Source organism: Salarias fasciatus, chromosome 14 (genome assembly GCF_902148845.1).
Source record: "Salarias fasciatus chromosome 14, fSalaFa1.1, whole genome shotgun sequence".
NCBI lineage: Eukaryota > Metazoa > Chordata > Actinopteri > Blenniiformes > Blenniidae > Salarias > Salarias fasciatus.
The window spans coordinates 39,040,622-39,058,409 of record NC_043758.1 but is presented as its reverse complement, the minus strand read 5'-3'; the positions used below and the strand labels follow the sequence as shown (position 1 = coordinate 39,058,409).

The 17,788-nt window shown below is 49.8% G+C and overlaps 1 protein-coding gene across 2 annotated transcripts in view; it reads left to right on the top strand.

Moving 5' to 3' along the window:
* pak4 (p21 protein (Cdc42/Rac)-activated kinase 4) overlaps positions 1 to 17,788 on the top strand; it is a 30,726-nt gene that overhangs the window by 8,750 nt on the left and 4,188 nt on the right. The window contains exons 1-8 of one of the 2 annotated variants that reach the window (XM_030109165.1): positions 673 to 887; positions 12,549 to 12,785; positions 12,911 to 13,122; positions 13,210 to 13,414; positions 13,599 to 13,832; positions 14,066 to 14,515; positions 14,612 to 14,745; positions 14,841 to 14,967. In XM_030109165.1, coding sequence (XP_029965025.1) covers positions 12,585 to 12,785; positions 12,911 to 13,122; positions 13,210 to 13,414; positions 13,599 to 13,832; positions 14,066 to 14,515; positions 14,612 to 14,745; positions 14,841 to 14,967 — 1,563 coding nt within the window. In that variant the 5' untranslated portion in view covers positions 673 to 887; positions 12,549 to 12,584. Of the gene's footprint in view, positions 1 to 672; positions 888 to 12,548; positions 12,786 to 12,910; positions 13,123 to 13,209; positions 13,415 to 13,598; positions 13,833 to 14,065; positions 14,516 to 14,611; positions 14,746 to 14,840; positions 14,968 to 17,788 lie in introns of those variants that run through there. The other variant, XM_030109164.1, reaches the window with a different exon arrangement.

Genomic DNA, 17,788 nt, shown 5'->3' with positions numbered 1-17,788 from the left:
TTGCTGCATGTTTTAATGAACTGAAATCACCAGGAGGTAGCTGAACTCGTGTTTGAGTGACCATGGCTTTATTTTTTCCTGACCATCTGTCTCATGAGGCATGTTTTGGTCTCAAAACACCCACAGAAAACCTGCACCCGCACAGGGAGAACATGCAAATGCCACAGAGAAGCCGGCAGGATGTTACTGCCATGATTCATCAGCACCAGCTGTGTCAGTGTGCCGCACAGTTCCACAGTTACTATCAGTGTAAGTCTGATCTCTTCAGGGAGATTTTTTCTGTTTGAAGAAATGTCACTGGAATAGCTTTATTTACACTTCTGTTATCCTCAAATCACACTCTGAGACTGACATCTTCAATTTCCAAGTATGCTACTCAGGGTTCTATGATCATTATACTTGATTAATAGATCAGTATTTGAGATGTTGTTAAATGGGAGCCTTTACAGCAGGTTGATCTGCAGCTTTGTGGGATAGGCTTGTAAGTAGTAGACCAACTTCACTATGCCAGAAACAATCGAGCCTCTCTCCCTGTCTCCCTCCCTCTCTCTCCCCCCGGGCCCCGGGCCCCTCCCTCCCTGTGACGTCCCCTCGGCGTGCCGCGTGCCGCTCCAGCCTTCCTCCATTGGAATGCGTCAGCCTTGCTGTGTGTTTGCGGCGCCCAGCTCCGCCGTCTCTTTCTGTCGGCGGCTTCCAGCTCGTGTCGGGTGTGTTTTTGTTTTCCCCCTGTGGGATGGACATAGTGGATCTCTTCCAGCGGCTTCACCAACTTTAACTCCTCCTGGGAAACTACTTTTCCTGCGGCGAGCAGCCAGCTTCCCGGGCTCTGCCGACATGGGATCAGGTGGATAGAGAGCCTGTTTGCTGGAGGAGGACCTCAGGGGGAAGTGAGTGTACCCGCCTGGAACGCTCCACATCTCTGCACTCTGTAGCGCTTTGGTCCGTGTTTGGTGTGTTAACCTCGGGGTTTGGCGCCGGCCGTTATTCAGGCTGTGCTGCTGGGACTCGGTGAAAGTTAATCTTGGCCACAACAACAGAACTCTGTTGTTAAAAATCTCGCTGCGTGGATTAACTGTGAGTCAGGGAGAAAACATAATAAGTTTATTGTTTGTGGTTTGTGAAAGGGGGGGCGATGGCTCCCCCTCCTCCTCCTCCTCTCTTACTGCCATTCAGACCTGTTACTGCCTGCTTGTGTTGCTGACTGTCAGGACAGCTGCTGTGCTCAAACTCATCTGTCTCCACAAACACAAGTGTCGGTGACACATGGACAGGACTGTCTCTGCTGTGCTGTTTTTACCACTCTGATGTCTTTAACTCATTCCCAGGCAACGTGGCATGTTCGGTAATGTCCTTGTTTCTTCTAATGTAATGATGAGTGAATGAAAATCACAAAAAACTTGAAAAATTACAACTTTCTCTGTCAAATAGTGAAAAACTTTTATTCCGTATTTAATCAGAGTGCCCTTAAACCAGTGAGCATAGGAGAATTCAGGGCCTATTCAGCAGCCTTTATTGTAAATAACACATTGAGCAGGACAGTAGAACAGACTTTAAGACTAATTTCAAGCTGCAAATCATTGAATGTTGTGATTTTAGTCAGTTTTTTATTATAAATGAACACTGTGGGGTTAAACTGTCTATTTTGTGACTTGAAAAATTAAAAAGAATATAAAAATGTGAGAATGATTAGCCCTTTACAGCCAGTCACCCAAATAGTTTTGGAACTATTTGAAGGAAATTAAAAGTTTCACATGGCGCCAAGATAGTATAACTATGCGCAAATATATGGTTGTCTGTAATAAATACTTTTGAAAAATATCAAATCACCCAAAATTACACAGCTGTTTTTTAATATCAACTGATAAGTGTTGTAAACTGGACAGTTTTGACATTTGTCCTTCTTCCTTCCTGTCAGTTTGTCGTATTTTCCAGGGGTGGGTGAAGACGTGAGCGTTTTAGATTGAGTGAATGTTGGACAACAGGACATTGATGAAGAAGTTAGCCTCTCTGTGTCGAGGGAGGAAGGCTGCAGTTTTCACACCTGTTGCACTGATTGCTGCTCAGCATGTCTTTCATAATGTCGCTTTGCCTTCACCCTCATCGCCTTTTTGAGAACCAAGCTTTGAGCCAAACCTGGAGTTTGGTATTAAAAAAAAAAAAAAAAAAGACAAGCCCAGCAGCCACCGGAGTCTGAGATCTGCCTGTCCTGAAGAGCAGCGTCTTAGCATCAGCCTGAGCGGCGATTCAGTGAGAGCTGTGCCTTTGTCACCCTGTTTCCAGGACAGAGCGGTGCTGGCGCTGACTGGGCGTCGTACAGACGGAGCTGTCAGCGGCGCCAAGGTCGCACCGTGTAGCTGTTTGCACAGCACCGTATGACTGTGGGAAACTGTGGGACGGAGGGCCGCTGTCCTCACTGTGTGTTTGCAGCAGCTGAAGAACAGCCTATTAATTATCCGGCCGGATTCAGCAGCAGGTAACTGAATCCCGCCGTCTGCGAGCGGCGTGTCGGTCGTCTGTCTCCGTCCAGAGCTTCTGGCCGTCGGCTCCTCTCTGAACCTCTGTTTCAGCTGGGACTTTGTGTTCTCCACACCAGCTAACACGTATCTCAATGCTAAATCCAGCGGTGTCAGTCTGGCTTGGGGTCAGGGGTCAAGGGTCACGGTAGCCGGCTTTACATCTTCACTTTTCAGCCAGTCTGAATTCTTCCTGACTGTAGGATCAGATTGTCCCGTTTACATGAACACTTAAGTAATCAGATTGTTGTTGTTTATAACTCGAAGATGGGATCCCATTCATATCGGTGGATCAATCCCATAATGCTTTGCACTGAAGAGTGACCTGAAGAGCTGGTCCCATGGACCATGGTCAGATCAAACACTGGACTACGCCACCTTCTATGATCCAATCACCGTGTCAATCAGATGACGCAGACATACACAGATCAAAGTGTTTTTATGGTGCAAATTCAGTTGGGTCTACGTTTAATTGATTACTTTTGGTCATGTAACCACGGCCTGTGAGAACTTTAAACATTACCCTTTGATTTAAAGTGAAGCTTTTGTTGTGGAAATTCTATTAATAAATGCACCAACGATGAGTTCCTTAATGATTCCTTTAATTCCAGTTGCAACAGGAGAGAAGTCATCACTGCTCAGTCAGTGTGAGTTCTGAAATTCTAAGACACAAACCGATATTTATACCCTGTCCTGCCGCCCTGAACCCCTGTGGCCAGGGGCAGGCATGGGAATGTCATTATCATGTCTTAGAGGCTGCCTTCAGTCAGGAAGGGACACATAATTTAACATATGAAGTGACAAAGGAGCAGAAAGCTCCAACAACCCAACCCACTTCAACGCTCTGTGGCTGCCGATGCGTCTTTCTTAAATACTCCAGTCCTGACAAATTTAAAATGACCTGTAGTTTATTCCGATTAATTCAAACCATTTTGTCAAAAGTAAACAATGCCTGGTAAGCCGTTTATTCTTGTTTATCCTTGTACAGGTGGAAAGCCTTCATGCATTTGAGGGATGAGCAGCAGTGTATGGCAGTTTTGAAGGAAATATAAGTTGTTCTTTAAACTTTTCTTCTCTTCTTATTGTAAATTTGTACCTGTGTAGACTGAATGGATGTCTCTTCTCACGAGCTAAACTCCATAGTCGTTTTTATAAATTCGGTTTTCAGTTTTGATGTGTGACTTCTGTGTACTCAGCTCTTTTCCTACGGGGTTAAAAGCTGAGGCCCACAGGACTACCGGTGAAATGTAACGTCCCGGCCACCATAAACACTTTTTCTGGCTTTTTGAAGCTACTTGTCGTCAGTTTCTTCAACACCGCAGTGTGATTGGTGCTGTAATACACGACAGTTATGTGAAGAATGCATGAGCGGCAGAAAACCATCAGAGCAACACGTGCCGAGGAGGCGTGGTCAATCAACATGTCTTTCAACTCTCACATAAGTCATTACAGCCATTACTTAAAGCTCGTGTCCGGAGTTTTGAAAGAGAGAGTTTTTTTTTTTTAATCCAGCGTCTCGAGGTTCCGCCCTCCCTCTGCTTTCATGAGCGACCAAGCCACGCCCCTTTAATTGTGCACGCGCATTGTGTGTCGGGTGAAAATGAGAGCCTCCGAGTCCTACAGCATCCTCCATGTTGAGCTGTTTACGGTGGATGTTCAGCAGACAGTGGATATATCCGAGGTAAGCGCGGCGGCTGCTGCGGAGCTAACTCTCCTCTTCCTGGGCGAGCGGCCGTGCTCTCTGGCTGCGTGCACACTTTGATTGACAGCGCCACAAAGCGGAAGCTCGAAATCTATTGGCTGACGCTGACCGGCGCTTTTTCGGATTACATGGGGGTCTATGAGACGAAGGTGGGGCTCATAAATAAATTTTTATATTGCTTTATGCTAATATTATAGTAAAGTATCGAACCAGACTGACACATTTAAGCTCTGTTAAAAAATGATACATACGTTGGAAACGAACGGAAACTCCGGACACCAGCTTTAAAGCGACACTAAGGAACTTTCAGTTTTCCTTGATTTTGGCAGCACCACTGGACAACAGCGGTAGTGTTTTGCCTGACCGAATACTACAGTTCCCATGAGGCCTAGCGCTTGGCATCGTAAATTGCTGCTCCCGGTGGCGTGCTGTCGGACTGAACTCGCCTTCATTTGTTTCCAGTGGCTGTGAGAAGGACGGATAGCGACGAGGTAATGAATCTAATGGTGGCTAAACAATGTTCTATCATGATGTGACGCACGCCGTAAAGCAGTCCGCACATTTGGAGTTTTTTAGTGAGCAGGGTTCCTACCACCCTCCTCACAGCTGCTCAGTCCAAGTGAAAGCAATACTGACGCCCGCAGCCCGTGACAGAGGGTCATTCAACTAGTTGTAAGTCGATGTATCATCACAAAAGATATTAAAATGTTTTATTAAGGTTGAAAAGTTACTTAGTGTAGGTTTAAAGGCGCTATCCGCGATTTTAATTTAACCACGACGAGAAAAATGCTTTTGACATCATGTACTGGCAACTCCATGCTACATTTCTGTGAAAAAAAATCACACATTGATCAGCGTGTTTTGGATATCTGGCCCCGCAAAGCGCTGCCTGAGGATTTAGCGTGACGACCTCTCTGCTCCAGTGGCAGCAGCAGCAGCAGTGGGGGCGGAGCCAGGCCGTCTTCAGTGCGTGCACGACACCGGTAAACAGACCAGCATGGAAGCCGAAGGAGCAACAAGCTACTTTCTGCATCGAACATGTAGCGACAAGGTAACATATGGTTCACCTGAGACGAAGCGGCCATTTATTTTGAACAAAAAAGAGTCGAAGTGGCTTCTGCTGTGTTTCCTCCGGAGGATTGTGCACGCGTATGGGATGTGCATGTAGCGTTGTGCACGCTGAGCGGGAGCAGAGCGGAGGGGGAGTGGGAGGGTTTTCTCAATGTGAGGAACCAGTCAGAGAGCTCGGGGGCGGAGCCAACATTTCAAACTGAAGTCAGGGCTCAAAATTGTGCAGAATCACGGAGAGCTCCTTTAACGCTGAATAAACAGCTCAGAAACTTCATTTTTATTCACAATTGTTGAATTTTCCTTGGAATTCAGACTCTAGTTTTTCTAGTAATGGTTAAACATTGAAATGTCCATGTTGCTCTTCTTTGTGTACTTTAATTTGTTGTAGTTGTTTTCTCTCGTACCGAAACATATTGCCATCGACAGACGGCGTAGCTTTTTAGAGTGAAATGTATATGAAAATACAATAAATGCTGCAGTGTTGCACAGAGCTGATTCTCACTGTAATTCTCAGTCAGACTGCAACGAGTTGAGGGATGTGAGTGTTCTCAGCTATTTTATAGATATCAGGAGTGGAAAAAAATTATTGGAGCATTTTAAAGGTGCATTAAGGAGTTTTACAACCTTAAAACTACTTATTTTCCACCATAAATATGTTACACATTTTTAATGATGTGTACAATGTGCCCTGACATATTCATTACAAGTACCTCTAACAGCGCTAAATTGTCACTTGAAAGTCACAGTGCCGGTCCGGCACCAGAGTTTTTTTGGGGAGAATTTGAAAGGAATGACGTAATGCGCGGTTAGGTTTCGTTTTGTCCGCCATTACTCCGCCAGATGCTTAGTGAGCAACAACTGAGCAGGATCTTCCAGAAAGTCAGAACAGACTGGCTTCTAGCACTGCCACAGCTCCACACAGACTCCACCAGGGAGAAGAAACTTGAATCTTACTTGAGCGCTACTAAAAGAGCGAGGAAGGAGTCCCCCTCTTCCGTGCACGCGAGCCACAGGCACGAGTTTTTCACTAAGCGGCATTACGCCCAAGGCCTGCAGGGGGCGCTGTTTCGCATAAAACATGCAAACTCCTTAATGCACCTTTAAAGAGCTAACCAGCAGCCCCAGTAGTAAAGTTACGCTCATAAAGTAGATGTAAATCTACAGTTTGTAAGAAGTTATTCGCTAAATGTAGCAGCACTACAAACCATTGACTCAGTGCTTTGTTTAGCTTCCCATCTCCTGAGTAACCAAAGTGAGATGCTATTAGCAGAGAGTTTGCATCGACTGGGGACCCTGAGGGTGAAATTCACTCTCCCTGTGTTTTTTTCACCATTGTCTGTTGGAGGAAACCGGAAAAGTTCACGTTTGGGAAAATACACAGCCTCCAGTGACCAATGGCGGTGCGCTCATCGCAGTTCTAAAACCTGCTACATGTTTGCATTAGACTTTGTTTCCTGCTAGATCCAAAGCAGATGCTAGCTTTGAGGCTAACTGCTTCGGCTTCCTGGCTCAGCAGCCAGGCAGCAGAAGACGCCACACCATTTGGGATTGAACGGATTGAGGGATACATTTTAAAGTGGCTGGGCCTGGGCCTGGGCCTGGACCTGGGCCTGGGCCTGGGCCTGGGCCTGGGCCTGGGCCTGGGCCTGGGCCTGGGCCTGGGCCTGGGCCTGGGCCTGGGCCTGGGCCTGGGCCTGGGCCTGGACCTGGGCCTGGACCTGGGCCTGGGCTGGAACCTTCCATCGTAGCACATATTCATCTGCTGTGGTTGTTGGTTACTCTCTAAACCACCGCAGCTCTTTCCTAAAGCCGAGTTGCCTCCCAGTCCTGCACCTCAGGGAGCTTTTTCTCAGGCCTCTCTGCTCCATCAAACCCTGCAGAGGCCTGAGAACCAGGCCTTCAGATCAACCAAGCAGGGCCGTTCTCCTTTCAGAGCAGCGTTGGGAAGGACTGTTTTCGTCGCAGCCTCCTTTCACCTCTTCATATTTCTAGAAAAGCTGTGAACACCTGTAAAAACACAGCACAGTGTGGCATTACTGCCCCTTCATGGTTTCTATACAATTAACTATTCCCACAAAATACCTTGAGCAGTTTCCAGCTCAGTGTAAGAGGGGAGTATTCAGCGTATGCCTGTTAACAAACCGATTCAACATTTTAACATTACATACACATTATTCTAATTGTTTTGTTTCATTAATTCATATTTCTCACTCCTAGCTCCTTTTATAGGCATAAAGCAACAAGCTGTGTTTTCATGTTGTTTTGTGCTTCCTCATTCTTCTGTTGTGAGATTTGCCGTGTGGATGAGTAACGTCACTTTCAGAGTGGGGTTCTGGGGCCCGGGTATGGGTACGAGGCGTGCCATGGGTTGTCATTAGGGATGTCCCTGCTGCCTCTTTTGGTTGACTAAACAAAGCTTATAGTAAACACAAATAACTCGTGTAAAATGGTTAAAGCTCATAAAACAATCCAAATTTCAGGAGGTGAAGTCAGGCTACACTTAACTCTGGGTGAACTACGTCAAGTTTACCTGAGTGGCAGCAGCTGACTGTGTGAAAGCTCTCTGTGCAGATGAAGCATCCTGCAGGGTGGGTGGGGGGCGAGCCCCTATCACTGCCCTGGCTGTGTCTCAGCGTGCGGACCACCCATGTTCTACAGGACAGCGGCGTCATCCAGAGCTCCTCGGCCCGGCTCCGGCCGCTACCCGACAGGCTTTCTCACTGTTCAGTGAGGCATGCAGGGGCAGCAGCAGCAGCGGGGGAGGCAGGACAGATCCAGGAGGGAGCAGGGAGACGAGGGACTCTGAGGCCCTGTTCACATGAAAACACTGTTTTCCACACGGCGCAGCGTTTCGAGACCGTCGTGCGGGAGGGCAAGACGCACACTAGCTTAAAAATGGTGTCATCGCGTGGCCTCTCGACCTTTAACCCTGTGTGACATTACTTGACAGCCGTGGCGGACTACTCCTGATGCTGTTCGGTCCAATAAGGCCGTGTCTTCCGGCGTTGTTTGTTTACAGCGCACTAGCTGAACGTGCATGCTCCGTGCTTCCTTCTCCGTGGCAGTTACAGCTCCACCTACAGGCCTGGCTGGTTTATGCACTACATTGTTTTGGGGTCGCGGACGCAGATATTTCTTGCACCGTTGCCGTGTGGAGGAAAATTTTTAAGAACACAGGGAGAGAGAGGATTCCTAGACGCCGTCATTCAGCAGGTTTTCTCAAAATTAATATTATGCTTCATTTTTTAAGTAATTTGACTTTATAGCAGTCTCACTGTATAGAGAAATGAATACTTCTGTTCATTTCTATGTACAGTTACTGTGAAGTTTGTCCTGGGACAGCATGGTTGTGTTTGATTCTCTGAATTGAGACAGTGAAACATTGAAAGAGGAAATTGATGCTGCTGTCAGGGAGAGGAAGCACCTGTTGGTCTCACACAAAGGCTGGAGTTTTATGGTGATGTGGTTGGGGTGGAGGGGGGGTCTTATGTCAGTTGGGGCCCCGGGGCCGTCTGTGTTTTCACCGTGCACCTGCTGAAGACGTCTCTCTCCCTGTCTGAACTCCATATCACCGTTTCCATGAATCTTTCAACAAAGACTCGTCAAATATTGTGAAAAATGGAACACCACCATCAAAGAAGAAGCAGTAAACAATGTCAGTCAATTTATTTTTAGCTATTTTCAACATTGACATGTGGAAATAAGATGTGTATGAGGAGATCTTTGAGCCTTTGGGGAGTCGTAGCTTTGGACCAGTTCACACAACAATGAAAAAGCTAAATGTTTTTTTTGCTAAATGTGTGTTTTGTGTGTCTGTTTACACGACAATGGTGGTCGTTGTCGCTGAAAACAAAATTTTCTGAATGCTGTGACTCCACCCTGAGAACTGGCGGGGGTGCTGTGACTGCGAAAGGACAGTCAATAACAAACGAGTCCTCCAGGGTGTCGTGACTCCCAGTCTGTATTCTAGCTCTATAGTCTATATTAGTAGTTCTACAGCTGAGATTCACTCCTATTCTCGTCCAGTTCATCATCTGTCCATAAGAATGTCAGGTGCTCTCCACTGTTAATATTTGGAACCTATTGTTTTCTGCACAGTGTGTGACACATGACACAAACCGCCAACAGCGCCGCCTCATGGCCTGGCATGCTCACTGCATCGTGTTCAGTGTTTCTGCCTTTTGTCGTGTGAATGTAAAACTTGACAACCTGGACATGTAATGTTTGCGTGTCTTACCTTGACAGTTTGTGTCGAGGTGTGTTTTATGATCTCACTGCTGGAGGAGGTGCTGTTAAACCTTCAGGCCGTCATGAAGAGGAGGCTTTGTAGGAACTAGTCACTGCATGGCTCCCCGGATTCAGAGGTTTTCCTGCTGCGTTTGTCAGGATGAACTCTGGATCATTTGTGTTTCCTGCCTCTGGCTGTGTGTCTCTCACACTGATAGAGCCTCATCGATTTGCATACCTGTGCTCACATGTCACTTCATGTTACCTCCTGCTTCCTCGGTTATGCTTGCTTTTCCAGCTCGCAGCGGGAAGCGAACCGTGAAGTCAAACGGGGATTTTTGAGGTTGGTGTTTGCAGTCCGGCCTTGGCTGTGTATGAATCTTATCGCTTCTTGCTTCGTGTTGGCTGCAGCAGAACGTTGTTCTTCCCCTCTGCACGTCGGCTGCCAGGAACAGATTTCTCCAGAAGCTACAGAACGGACCGTTTCACCGTCAGACCGCTGCATGCAAACACTGTGTCAGGTTCAAACTTTTGTTCTTTCTAATGACTCTCATAGTTTATACAGTCATCTTTAGTCCCAGACTCCCTGAAGGCACTGCTTTGCCATGTGAACGGACCGCCCTTGTTAAAGCTAATGACAGGGATTTATTCTCCTCTCTGCTGTCACCAGGCTCACCGCCACTGAATGTCACACCCATGCTCTATTCTTACGACGTGCTCATGAAATCTGTTGTTTTCCAACACTTATCTCACTTTGGAAAACAAAAGTATTTATCTGTGCAACTGTGGTGTGGAGGACGACCGGAGTGTTTCACTGTAAACGTGTCTGAGAACAAACTATTCAAGTAAACGCAACTGAGTAAGACCTTTCACTCTGAGATGAGTTACATATCCCGTCAGACTTCGCAGTACTGCTATATTGATCCGTCTATCCATCCATTGGATCGTCTATATGCACAAAAGTTTAAAGTGAAGGTAAAGTTTTCTCATAGAAAATCCTAATGACTCCACTTGAGCAATGCATAACCATTTTCCAGTCGTTCACAGAGCAGTAACTGCTGTCTAGTGGTGTGAACTAGTTTCCTCAGATTAATGGAGTCCCGCTGGCCTCAGAAGATAACACTTCACAAAGACAAGGACCTCCTGAGATGTGCTTCCACTTGAGTTTGTTGAAAGTTTAAAGTCTTCAGAGAGCTGAGTGTTCAGACGGCGTGCTGAGTTCTGTCCGCAGTGTGGTTTACCAGCAGGTTGAGACGTGGAGCATCTGCTGGCCTTTCAGTGAGACCTCTCCATGTTCCTGCAGTCTGAGCTGCTGTGACGTTGTTTCGTTGCAGTCGGCGCCGTTCTCCACTCGCCGTGCTGTATTTGTGGCTCCGAGCTGCATTGTTGGCTGCGAACCTCAGTTTTCTCCCAGTATTCCTGGGCGGGGCGGGCCGCACTTGACTTCAAACGCTCCTGCTGTGAAAGGCTTTCTGAACACTGCAGTGTGTGACTCATGGCCTCTAACACACGACCCGCCCAGCTCGGCCCAGCTCGCCCACTTCACCCCTTCTGTTTCATGGCCGTGTTTTTAGCTTTCTCCTGTTTCTACCTCTGAGAGAGCGGTGACCCCTCTGATCAGCTGCCCGTCACCGGCAGGGCTCTGGAGGTACGCCGCAACCGAAACACGCCCATTAGAGGGAAAGGAGTGAACCTTGAAGCTCCACAGCAGAACAACCTGACTCCGTGCTTTTCAGAAGATGTGATTTTCAGCCTGTTTAAGGATGATATATGGAAATTGTCCCTGAAATAATGTTTTCATAGTATCTCAGATCAGTTCTTTTCAGTATTAACTCGTTGTATGGGTCTACTGTCAAGTGATGTAGCAGCACAAACGGATCATTCACAAAAAAAGTTTTACACTCAAAAAGGCAAAGTCTCCACGGATGGCGTTAAGTGGAAGCAGACAGCGTCAGCTGCAGGAAGGCAGTGAGAGACGAGCCTCTCTGGAAGCGTCCTGTGAAGGTTCATCTAGAAATAAATCATCCCTCCATCCCATGCTGTCTCAGCTCCCCGCTGTCTTCTTTTCACTCTTTAGAGGAAAGTACTGATTTACAGTCTTTGCTTTGTGGGGAAACACTTTTCAAATCCAAGATGTTTGAAAGGTGCAGCGATGGCTCTGTCGCGCTCACTAGTGGTGGGGGCAGCTCTGCAGTCGAGCAGTGGCTTGTAGGTCATTACTTTAAGAAGGGCTTCTAGCTGCTAAAATTGGGAATATGCCAAAAAAAATTCCGATGGAAAGATATTTTTAAATCTGTGTGGTGACGGCTAATTTCAGACGACGCCGCGGCCCCGTCTTCTCCTCCCCGACAGCACGGCCCTTGGTACATCGTCTGGTTCTCCACAAGCGATAACGTCTGCCGTGTTTCTGAGGTGTTGACTGATTGAGGATCGGCCCAGTCTGAAGATATCAGGCCTAGGAACAGCTTTCAGAGGCATGGCGGTCGTTAAATGGAGGAACGTCCTGCGGCTGTCTGTCCAGACCTGTCAGCCTCACGTCAGACTGAACCGAAGCCGCTGTGACTGTGGCTGAGACGCTCAGAGATGCTGCCGAACTCTTCGCCGGTTGTGTTGTAATCTTGCTTGTTTCAGCTTCGTCTTGTCATTGGTGTGGAGAGTCCAGCAGTCGAACCGGAGCTCGGCCTGTCGTTGACCTTCAGCTAAAGGTCACAGTTGCTTCTGCCGCTTTACTGCCGCTCCATGCTCAGTGGACTGAAACCAGCCGTAACCTTTACTGCCACTGTGAACAGTGTATTTTTGAGCTTTGCTAAACAGGTTGAGGAGTTTGCGTCACAAAAACATGACTCTCTGGAGAGTCTGATCTGTTTTTGCATCTGTTATTAACTTCCTGAGGTCTCAGAGTGTGTGCAGATGTTGTGGAGTTGATTTTTCATGATGAACTTGATCCTCTTGTCGGATCCCAGGTCGGATCAGAGCATCTCTGGGTCGAGGGCGGTTCAGGTCGGTTGTGAATCTCCCTCGCCGTCTCTCCGCAGGTCTGATGCTCGGTCGCAGCAGCCTCAGCCACCATCATGTTCACCAAGAAGAAGAAGTCTCGCATCCAGATCTCGGCGCCGTCTAACTTCGAGCACCGCGTGCACACGGACTTCGACGAGCAGGAGCAGAAGTTCGTGGGGCTGCCGCGGCAATGGCAGTCGCTCATCGAGGACACGGCCAAGCGGCCCAAGCCGTTCATCGACGCCACGGTCATCACCACCGTGGAGCCGCGGAAGGTGAGCTGGTCACTCGGGTTCCAGTCAGCTGAGGGGGGAGGAAGCTGCGTTTAACACCACAGATCTGTTTTCGTCAGTGAGACGTTCAGTGTCCATGTTTGCTTCTCTCCTGGTTGGATCTGCAGACCATCGTGCGCGGCAGCAAGCTGGGCGTGGACGGCTCTCTGACCTGGCTGCTGGATGAGTTCGACACCATGTCCGTGACTCGCTCCAACTCCCTGCGGCGAGGCAGCCCCCCCATCCAGCCCCGCAGGGACTCCGGCTCCTCGGGAGGAGGAGGAGGGGGCGGGCAGGAGAACGGAGACCCCCACCATAGACACTACGCACACCCAGACAGGTGGGGACTTCAACTACAGACCCGGGGCCGGACGTGCTGGGAGGACGCTGTGATTTCAACCAGCCTGTTCTTCTTCCTCCGAGGCAGGCCCCGACATGACCACCAGGGGGCGGAAGGCGACCCCCGGCAGGGTCAGCGCGTCCTGCGCCCCCCTCACAGAGACGAGCCGGCCCAGGGTCGGCCCCAGCAGCAGCCCCGGGGCCAGGAGCCCGGCAGGGCCGGCAGGGACAGGCCGGGCTCTGGACCACCTCCTCCACCCCACAGAGACAGAGAACACCGAGACCGGGACCAGGTGAGGGTGGAGGGTCTGCTCACTGAGGCCTGAGAATACACGGAGAACATTCAAACTGTGAGAAGAAGCTGGACTGTGACTGGTGGTCTCACAGTGGCCTCTGTTACATGAAAGAGTCCTTCTCCAGCTCCGCCTTGACAGGAACTAAAGATCTGAGAGTAACTGTTCCGTCTTCCCTCTTCAGGACCAGGTCCTCCGCAGAGATCAGCCCGGCGACCACAGGCCCAAGTCCAGCTACGTGTCCCGGGACGGAAGCCCCCAGTCTCCCCGGGACAAGAGGCCCCTCTCGGGGCCCAACATCCGAACCCCCAACCTGCCCATAACGGAGGGCGTGGTCAAGCCGGCGCAGCAGAACCCGCGGCCCTTCAACACCTACCCGAGGACGGACAGCGAGGGCGGCCGCAGCCCCACGGGACAGGTAGCGGCGCCCTCCACCTCCGCCTCAGCGCTCTCCACCTCCGCCTCCACCTTCAGCTGCTCCTGTTCTCCTTTTCCTCTGAGAGCTGGAATCAGCTGAAACGGTTCAGGCCAGTAGAGGAGAGTCTCCTCAGAGGCATGCCGAGAAAGAAGACTGATTCACTGTGTGTGTGTGTGTGTGTGTGTGTGTGTGTGGTGTGTGTGGTGTGTGTGTGGTGTGTGTGTGTCCTGCAGCCCGGTCGGCACCAGGACTCGTCCCCTCAGAACGGCCCCTCCGCCCGAAGCTCCTCCGGGTCCAAGCCTCCTGCGAACCACCAGCACCCTCACCACGCCTCCCACCCCATCCTCACCCCGGAGGCCCCCCAGCACCCGCACACCCCTCACCCCGGCGTGCCGGCGCCGCGGCCCCCCGCGCCCCCCGGGGCCCCGGCGCCGGGCGGCGCCCCCCAGGGCCGCTCGCCGCAGCGGGAGCCCCAGAGGGTCTCTCACGAGCAGTTCAGGGCGGCGCTGCAGATGGTGGTGGACCCCGGGGACCCGCGCACCTACCTGGACCACTACATCAAGATCGGGGAGGGCTCTACCGGCATCGTGTGCATCGCCACGGTGAAGACCACGGGAAAGCTGGTGGCCGTGAAGAAGATGGACCTGAGGAAGCAGCAGCGCCGAGAGCTGCTCTTCAACGAGGTGCGGAGCTCCGGCGCGTCTGTGGGACGCCTCCAGCAGGCGGAGGCGTTTCTCGGCAGCCCCTCCTCAGAGTGTGTGTCCCGCTGGTCTCTGCAGGTGGTGATCATGCGGGACTACCATCATGAGAACGTGGTGGAGATGTACAACAGCTACCTGGTGGGAGACGAGCTGTGGGTGGTCATGGAGTTCCTGGAGGGGGGGGCGCTCACCGACATCGTGACACACACCAGGTAACAGGAAGTCATGATCTGAGCCTTTATTCAGTACTGTCAGCCACTAGGGGGCAGTGTCACCACATGCTGCGCCGCCGCCTCCTCTTCTGCAGGATGAACGAGGAGCAGATCGCCGCGGTGTGTCTGTCCGTCCTGAAGGCGCTGTCGGTCCTGCACACACAGGGAGTGATCCACAGGGACATCAAGAGCGACTCCATCCTCCTCACCCACGACGGCCGGGTATGTACCCCTGACCCGGACCGTACCCCTGGCCCGGACCGTACCCCTGACCCCTGACCGTACCCCTGACCCCTGACCTGGACCGTACCCCTGAGCCGGACCGTACCCCTGACCCCTTACCTGGACCGTACCCCTGACCCCTGACCTGGACTGTACCCCAGACCCCTGACCTGGACCGTACCCCTGAGCCGGACCGTACCCCTGACCCGGACCGTACCCCTGACCCGGACCGTACCCCTGAACCGGACCGTACCCCTGAACCGGACCGTATCCTGGGGCACCAGGAGAATCCTGCATTCGATGACTTTTCTCCATTTAAGTTGTGAATGACAGTAAGTCAGGAGACGCTGGTGAGAATAAACCTGGAGAGAGAAGTGTGTGTGTGTGTGTGTGTGTGTGTGTGTACTGCTGCAGCAGAGCTGAGCCACGCCAAATGCCAAATCACTTCCTGCCCGTTGACAAGCAAAATTTCTGCTTTCTACAGAAATCAAACCACGGCAGGCAGAAAGAAGGAAGTGGGCAGCTGCTGGCCTGCCACACACACACACACACACACACACACACACAGACACAGACACACACACACACACACACACACACACACACACACACACCGTCCCTCAGCCCCATCCTGAGTCCAGGCCAGTTCTTTAGGCAGACCCGGGATGTTCTCTCCTGGAGCCCCTCGGAGAACCCAGCAGGATTATGCAGGTCTTGTAGGGACCAGGGATCCTGTCTAGCCGGACTGTGGCACTTCCTGTTTGGCTCTGTCACCGCTGACAACTGAACTAAGCTTTAAAAAGGAAGTAGCTCCAGTCATCCTTCTTTCACAGCACTTCATCCAATTCCAATCAATCAATCAATCAATTTATTTTTGTATAGCCCAGTATCACAACAACAGTTGCCTCAGAGGGCTTCAAGATGTTACATTTGTCGGTAAAAGTAAAAACAGTGAATAAGCATAATGGTAATATGTCAATATTTACAGTAACGAGACAGAACGAAGCAACCACCGCCTTCGACCCTCACATCCGGCAAGAAAAAAACTCCAAAAACCCAGTGGGAAAAGAAGAAATCTTGGGGAGAACCACAGTATGGAGGGATCCCTCTCCCAGGGATGGACAGCTTTGGCAACAGCTAGCATGAGACAATAAGAAGTAAAGCCTAGGACAATGTTGAGGACAGTCCGTTGGACGGTCCAGCACAAGAACCACGGATCCCAGCAGTAGAACTGAAGCCAGTCCACGGGCAGGACCGACAGGGGTGTCCTCCCGGTCCGGACGGAGCTTGTTCATAGGCCCTCGTGATAGTGGAGTCAGCAACTGAAACTGGAGAAGACTCCCCCTCGAAGGGGGGGACAGCAGGTGAAAAGCAATGAACGGACTGAAGGGAATAACATTCAGACATTAGAGGAGGACAGGGCTCAGTGCACCGTACTTCCCACAGCATTCTAGCTCCTGGGGCAGCTTTGTGGATACTTAACTGTTTAAGCTAGTATTTAGTTAGTATAGTTTAGTTTAGTTTAATTTAGTTTGGTTTAGTTTAATTTTGTTTAGTGTAATTTGGTTTGGTTTAGTTTAGTTTAATTTAATTTAATTTAATTTAATTTAGTTTAGTTTAGTTTAGTTTAGTTTTGTTTAGTTTAGTTTGGTTTACTGTAGTTTGGTTTGGTTTACTTTAGTTTGGTTTGGTTTGTTTAGTTTAGTTTAGTTTAGTTTAGTTTGGTTTACTGTAGTTTGGTTTGGTTTGTTTTAGTTTAGTTTAGTTTAGTTTAGTTTAGAGTCCCTAGCTGACCTGATCATAGGCTGCATCGAAGAGAAACGTCTTGAGCCTAACCTTAAATGTGGAGACTGTGTCTGCCTCTTTGACACCACTTGGAAGCTGGTTCCATAAAAATGGTGCCTGATAGCTAAAGGCTCTTCCACCGAGTGTCCATTTAGAGACTCTAGGAGTCACCAGTAACCCTGCATTTTGAGAGCGAAGTGCTCTGATTGGTTGGTAAGGCGTTAAAGCATCTTGGAGATAGGTTGGAGCCATCCCATTTAGGATTTTGTAAGTGAGGAGAAGGATTTTAAATCTAACTCTAAACTCGACTGGAAGCCAGTGAAGAGATTTTAGAACGGGAGTAATGTGTTCACGTCTTCTAGTTCCAGTTAATAATCTGGCGGCTGCATTTTGAACCAACTGAAAGTTTTTTAATACACTTTTTGGGCAGGCTGCGAGAAGGGAGTTGCAGTAGTCCAATCTCGCAGAAACAAATGCATGGATGAGTTTTTCTGCATCGCTTCTAGGTAGAATGTTTCTTATTTTAGCTATGTTGCGCAAGTGGAAATATGCTGTTTTACAAGCCAGGTTGATGTGTGCTTTAAATGAGATATCCTGATCAAATAAGACCCCGAGGTTCCTCACAGTTTCCACTGAGTTTGCCGTCAGTCTCAACTCGCATTACGTCTGATTTCCAGTGACCTTCAGCGAGTTTAACCTCTGTTTGGGGATTAGTGCTCTGATGTAATTTGGGTTCTCCCTCCTGCGCTCTAGGTGCGAGTCACACGTCAGACCGAGCCGTGAGCTGGCGTGTAAACCGCAGTGTCTTTAATGAGCCTGTGTGGCCGAATGTCTTCACAGCTGCTGGTTTCAGAGCTCGCCTCAGTCTGCAGCGCAGCAGCAGCCGGTCGTGGAGCAACCATTAGAGCTCAGGTCTCCGAGACGCAGCGCCATCAGAATGCATGCCAGTTATTTGTTTCTGCCGCGGTTCCAGGAAGTGCTCTGGCTGCTGGGTGCAGAGCTTCCTGGTGAGGCTGGCTGCCGCTGGTCTGGGAGG